General features: G+C 52.2%; 1 protein-coding gene across 1 annotated transcript; it reads left to right on the forward strand.

Moving 5' to 3' along the window:
* The first annotated feature begins 644 nt into the window (after positions 1 to 644).
* On the forward strand, positions 645 to 4,638 carry SRXN1 (sulfiredoxin 1). The gene is made up of 2 exons (XM_037811644.1): positions 645 to 861; positions 3,947 to 4,638. Exons 1-2 carry the CDS (start codon positions 652 to 654, stop codon positions 4,148 to 4,150), a joined length of 414 nt encoding a protein of 137 aa, XP_037667572.1. The 5' UTR covers positions 645 to 651; the 3' UTR covers positions 4,151 to 4,638.
* The last annotated feature ends 1,990 nt before the right edge of the window (positions 4,639 to 6,628 follow it).

The raw sequence follows: 6,628 nt of genomic DNA on the forward strand, positions 1-6,628 counted from the left end.
GTCAGGCTGTCTGGATTTGTACCCTGGCCGTTTACTAGCCCCCTCACTTAACCTGTGTCTCTCAGTTTCCTCGTCTGTAAAAAGGGAATAATAATCAAACTTACCTTGCAGGGTTTTTTGGGTTTTAAACAAGTTATTTGTATGCAAATGTTTAGAACAGTGCCTGCTGCTGTCAGCACCAGATTCATATTATTATGTAGTCGTTATTATTATCTCTACGGCTCCGACGGCTTCCTGCGGGTTTTGCCGACTCATCCTCTGTCAGCAGGTCGCGCCGCCGCCCCCTCCCGCGGACCTGAGTCACCCCCGGCGGCGCGTCTCCCTCACTCCTTCCGCCGGCGACCTGCAAACTCACCCTGAGTCAGCCCGCCCCGGCGCTTCCACTCCCGGGAGGCCGCGCGGCGGAGGGGAGGCTGCGAGGCGCCCCCAGGCGGAGAGCAGGAGCCCCGCGCCGGGTCCAGCAGCGCCCGGGGCGCGAGGGGGCGTCGGGTGGGTGACGGCGGGGATGGGGACCTGACCGCTGCGGGGCCCGGGGGAAACGCGCTCTGCCCGGACCCCGGACCCCCGCCTGCCGGCGCGGAATGGTACGGCCCGGCCCCAGTTAAAGCCGCGGGGAGAGGCGGTGCGTCCTGCGGCCGCGGCGGTGGCAAGATGGGGCTGCGCGCGGGAGGAGCGCTAGGCAGGGCCGGGGCGGGCCGGGGGGCATCCGAGGGGCCTGGGAGGAGCGGCGGCGCGCAGGGTAGCAGCATCCACTCGGGTTGCATCGCCGCGGTGCACAATGTGCCGCTGCGCGTGCTCATCCGGCCGCTGCCGTCGGTGCTGGATCCGGCCAAGGTGCAGAGCCTCGTGGACACGATCCGGGTGAGGCCCGGGGGAGGCCGGGAGGGAGGGCTCCGGAGGGAGAAGGTCGCGCTGGAGGCGAGACGGGACTGCTTCCAGCGTCTGCAGTGAGTGCTTGGGCCTCTCTGAGCTGTTTCCTCACCTGAGCAAGGAGAGGATTGGAGATCATTAAAATAACGATAGCTGACTCTTTCACAGATAACGCATGCCATGGTCCAGAAAATGTTTTATGTGCTATAACTTCCTCATGCCTACCCTCTGAGGTAGATACCACTGTCCCTGTTTTACAGAAAAGGAAATTGAGGCACGGGAGGATTTAGCGTCTCGTCCAAAATCAGACCTGAGAAAGTGGCAGAGCCAGTATTCACAGCCAGGCAGCCCAGCCTCAGTGCCCAGCTGCGTGGCCACTGCCCTATCTGGAGTCACTTCTGCCTGTGACAGTCAGTGGCAGTAGGACCGGGCATGTCATTTCTGCCGGGAGGGACTTGACTGAACTGGAACTTGTAGGCAAGAAGGGTCACCTTGTCCATATATCACTTCTGTGAGCCTGAGATTATAGTAAACATTTATTTGTTCATGTTTTACTGTCCGTCTTCCCCGCTGCATGTGAACACAGGAGCTTTGTCATATCTTTTGGCTGTTTCCTCAACACCTAGCAGTGTGCCTGGCTATTTGTGAGAAAGAGAGAGGGAAGAGGGAAGGAAGGAGGAAGGAAAGGAGAGAGGACTATAGCCATGCATGCTCTCTCCCACCCTGGGGACTTTCTTGCCAGGAAAACGTTTCTCTCTCTTCTTTATTATTTCTGACTCCTCCTAGCTCTTCCTGTCTCAGTGTCATTGTCTTCCCTGACCCCCATACTAGGTTAGGGGCTCCCTGTGCTGCCCACCCCTGGCCATCTGCATGCCTACCAGCATAGCTAGGAACGCTCTGGGTTTTAATGGCCTGCTCAGACACCTGTCGTCCACACTAGGCCTGTCTGCTCTGTGAGGGCGGGACCCCAGCCTGCCTTTGCTCACTGTCTAGATTTTCTGTGGCTACTGTAACAGATTAGCACAAACACAGAGACTTAAAACCACACACATTTATTAAGTTCTGGAGGTCAGAAGTCCAAAATAGATCTCACTGGGCTAAACTGAGGTGTTGGTAGGTCTGCATTCCTTTCTGAAAGCTCTAGAGAGGGACACCATTTCCTTGTCTTTTCCAGCTTATAGAGGCCACTCGCATTCCTTGGCTCGTGGGCCCCTTCCTCCTCCTTCCCAGTCAGCAAGAGCAAGACGAGGCCTTCCCCTATCGCATCGCTCTGTCCTCCTCTTTAGCCTCCTTTTTCCACTTTTAAGGACCCTTGTGATTATATTGGGCCCACTCGGATAATCCAGGACAATCTCCCTATCTTAAGATCCTTAACCCAATTATGTCTGCAAAGCCCCTATCCCTGGAATGGAACATATTTACAGGTTCTGTGGACATCTTTAGGGACCCATTATTCTGCCCACTCACCATGTGTGCCCCCAGCACCCAGTACAGGGCCTGGGGGCCAAACACCAGGGGCCAGGCACTGCTCACACCTCACATGTGCTCAGTGAACCTCCCACAGCCCTCTGGTGTACTCATTCCCGTTTTACAAATGAGGGCAAATGATGCTCAGAGAGGCAAGGTCATTTCCTCAAGGTCTCCCTGCTGCTCTGGGGAGTTACTGAGATTTAAATTCAATTTGCTGGGTTCCAGCGCCGTGGCTTATAACTGCTGTGCCTTCCTGCTTAATAAGCACTTGTGGAATAAATGAATCTATCAAAGTGGCATAATGAGAGACAACATGTGGGCCAGTGGCAGGAGGCCTTTCAGGCAGCCATACTTAACATGGCCTCCCCAGTGAAATCCACTTCATCCTACCCCAGACTTCCCTGCTTAGTGGAGGCCCCCCCTCCAATCCACTGGCACTCAGGTCTCTAACAGATTCTCCTCTTTCTCTCACCCTCACATTCATCCCTTCAAGTCCCATCAGATCTGCCCTTAAAGATGTCTGAACGTGTCTACCTCCCTCTTGTCCCCACCATGCCCTCATCCAGGCCAGCGTCTTCTGCTGGATGGCTGCAGTAGCCTCGTCATTTTCCTCCCAGCTTCCCTTTTGTCCACCTCACAGACCTGTCCTCCCATGAAACTTTTTGCAATGTGCATCGTCTTGTCACCATCCCCTGTCTAAAACCCTCTAGGGCCCCCCTACTGCTCTTAGAAACAAAATCCACATTTCTTATGGTGGCCCACAGGACCCTGCATGGTCTGGCTCCTGCTGTCCTCTTCACCTTCTCCTCGACCCCTTGTGTCCAGTCCAGTCCCTGGCTGTGCCTCTAACACAGTGAACTTGTTCTGGCCTCAGTCCCTTTGCATTGCTGTTCCCTCTGCCTGGAATGCATCGCCCTCCGTGAGGTGGGTCTATTACATTCATCCTCATTTAATAGGTGGTGCAGCTGAGGCACAAGGAGGCTAATTGCCCAAGGTCACATAACTGTTAAGTAGCAGAAGTGAGATTTGAACTCAGGCCGTCAGGCTTTTACCCTAAGCTATTACGCCTTCTTGTCCTCCCAAGAGGACTTCTCATTGTTGAGGTCTCTGCTCCACTGTCAACTTCAGAGAGGCCTTATGGCCCCATCCCTGCCTGTGCTATTGTCTTCATAGCATTTATTATTCCCTAACATTCACTTGTGCATCCCTTCTGCCCCACTAGACTGTGCTACCCATGGCGGCAGCAGCTGTGCCTGCCTTGTTCCGGCTATATCATATCTAGAACCCACAGTCTAGAACAGTGCCAGGTACATGATATGTTTGCGATTTGTTGGCAAATGTTTAACAACATGGTCTCCAAGGGGAAAAAAGACCTGATTTGAAACATCTGCCAACTTCCTTGGTGTAAATGCTCTCACCATGACTGATTTTCAAGCTAGCGAGGTAATGCCAACCAGTTCACAAAAGTCCTGAAAATCTAACAGTCAGCCCTTATGAGCCAGTGTGAGCCAGTTCCAGCACCCCACTGGTAGAAGCTTGATACTTGTTGACAACATCTGCTTTGCACAGTGCTGTGTTCAACCACCCCTTGTCCCTTTCTCCCTAGGAGGACCCCGACAGCGTGCCCCCTATTGACGTCCTCTGGATCAAAGGGGCCCAAGGTGGTGACTACTTCTACTCTTTTGGGGGCTGCCATCGCTATGCAGCCTACCAGCAGCTCCAGCGAGAAACCATCCCTGCCAAGCTCGTGCAGTCCACCCTGTCGGACCTGAGGGTGTACTTGGGTGCGTCCACCCCTGACTTACAGTAACAGCCTCTTTCGCTCGTACCACAAAAATCCAAGAAGACTCACCTGGCCTCCAGCCAGCCAGGGCATCCGAAGGTGTGGCAGGGGTGCACTCTCTTTGCCTCTGGGGGAGATCGGACTCAAGGCACCCTCTTCACTAGCTGCAAATCCTTGGACTTGCTTCCAAACAGGGAAGCCCAGTTCCCACCTCTCTGAAAACGGGGGTCAGTGCCTTGCACTAAGGGATTATTGGGAGAATTAAATGAGAAGGGAGATGGGGTTTGGAGAGCCACATGCTGCTGGCTCCAAATTCCCCAGGAAAAGGAGCCTTCCTCATTTTCATCTTTATATACCATATTTTATGGAATACGTTCAGCTGCAAGTATGGGAGAACCTAGGTTACAGTGACTTAAACAGGGAGGTTTGTTTTTTTCATATAACATAAAATCTGGAGGCAGATAGCTATTGGCTTTGGTTCAGCAACACAGCTAAGTTAAAGCTCATGTCTGTGATTCTTTTGGTCTTTCCCTGGTCATTTGTTACTTCGTGGTCGCAAGATAGCTGCTGCCCTTCCAGGAATCATGCTTGTATTCAAGGAAGGAAGGAAGGAGTGGGGGAGGAAGAAGGACCACTTCTATCAGAGCAGGTTTCTTGCTCTCTCCACTGCACATTTCCACTTTGGTCTTCTCGGCCCAAACCAAGTACCATTGCCACCCCTCGCTGTAAAGAAAGCTTAAGACAGCAAGGAACAAAATTATAATTGTCATGATTGGTAGACCAATCATGTTCCATCTTCTGGGACTGTAACATGCTGCCTCCTGAGATAAAATTGGGATCCTGTAACCAAGAGAGAAATAACGTTTCAAGTATCAGCTAGCCTTTGCTGTGTAACAAACCATCCTAAAACCTACCAGTTGTTTGCCCACAATTCTGTGGGTTGGCAGTTTGGGCTGGACTTATCTGGGCAGTTCTGGTATCACCTGGGGTCACTCGAGCTGCAGTCAGCTGTCAGCTCAGCTGGGCTGTATGGCCTAGGATAGCCTTACTCACTTGTCTTGCAATTGGCAGGCCATTGGCTGGGGTGAGTCGGTTCTCCTCTCCAGCAGGCTAACTCACCTCATTCACCTGATAGCCTCATGGTTCCAAGAAAGAATAGAAGCTGCAAGCCTTCTTGAGTTCTAGACCCAGAACTGGTACAGCATGACTTTTGCTAGGTTCTTTTGATCAGAGCAAATCCCAAGGCTGGTCTAGATTCAAGGGGTGGTGGAACAGACTACACCTTCTGAGGGGAGGAGCCACTAAGAGTTTGTGGCTGTTTCTAATCTGTCACAAATGATTTGGGGTAGGCAAATATCTGTTCTCCCTCCCTCCTTCCTCACCACCTCTCCCCCCCCCACTCCCTTTCTCTCTCTTCACTCTACCCTTCCGAAGCATTAAGACAGTGTCTTGGCCCTCAAGGTCTGGGGGAAGAGGTGATGGGGCAGGGGCCAGATTTCCCCAAGGGCATGTTTCATTGTCCAGCTGCAGTGGTGGGACATTCCAGAGAGGCTTCTGAAAACCAGGAGTCTTGGGTGGTGGGAGCTAGAGGAGGAGTCCAGAGTGAGATGGGCCTCTCCTCACTGTCCTGCTAAGAGAACCCAGTCGCTTGTGTTTTTCAGCCCCCAGTTTCCCCAGCTCAATAATGACAACAGCTTTCCCACCCATTCTCCATCTCAGGGAAAGATGACTGAGGTGACCAATAAAATTTGAAAGAGATGCAGTCCTAAATGCAATGTGGTATCCTGGATTAGATCTTGGAACAAAAAAAGGACATTAGGGAGGAAACTGGAAATCTGAAAAAGGTCTGGATTTTAGTGAATAGCAATGTACCAGTGTCAGTCTCTTGGTTTTAACAAATGTACCATAGTTGGGGAAGATGTTGGAATTGCAGTTGGCTGAGTGAAGAGTATACAGGAACTTGGCATTACCTTTGCAGCTTTTTCTATAAATCTAAACATTTTTGAAACTGAAAAGTTTATTTAATAAAAGGAGGGAGGCATGCAATTGCTTTAAACCAGTTAGTTCTTCTCAAACTTCAGCAGTTGAAGGGCTTGCTAAATCCTCTGCCCTCAGAGGGTCTGATTCAGGAGGTCTGGGGTGGGGGCCGAAAATTTGCATGTCTAAGTTCCCAGATGCTGCTGGTCCATACCACAGGCTGAGAACCTCTGGTTTAGACTATATCAATTACTTTCTGTTGTGACCCCCACCCCAGAAAGGAATGGAAAGACCCTTGGGCTGAGTCTCGGGAGAGATGTCCTGACACCAGTGTCTGCACTCGTTCACTCGCTGTGCGACTGGGCAGGCCCCTCCCCTCCCTGGGCCTTTTTCCAAGCTGTCAGATGGGTCATCCATCCCTAAGGTTTGTGGCAAGGGTCAGGGAGGCTGAGGCCATGCTTTGTAAACTGTGCCATCGCAAGGTGCCACTATCTCCCTGAGTAATCTGTTCCCTCCTGCACCCCTGGG

Source organism: Choloepus didactylus, chromosome 19, assembly GCF_015220235.1.
Source record: "Choloepus didactylus isolate mChoDid1 chromosome 19, mChoDid1.pri, whole genome shotgun sequence".
Lineage (NCBI taxonomy): Eukaryota > Metazoa > Chordata > Mammalia > Pilosa > Megalonychidae > Choloepus > Choloepus didactylus.

Bases quoted from the DNA above. Each gene is read 5' to 3' on its own strand.
- SRXN1 (XM_037811644.1), top strand. From the start codon at position 652: ATGGGGCTGCGCGCGGGAGGAGCGCTAGGCAGGGCCGGGGCGGGCCGG. The intron at 862-3,946 runs GTGAGGCCCGGG...CTTTCTCCCTAG, and splicing joins GCCTCGTGGACACGATCCGG to GAGGACCCCGACAGCGTGCC.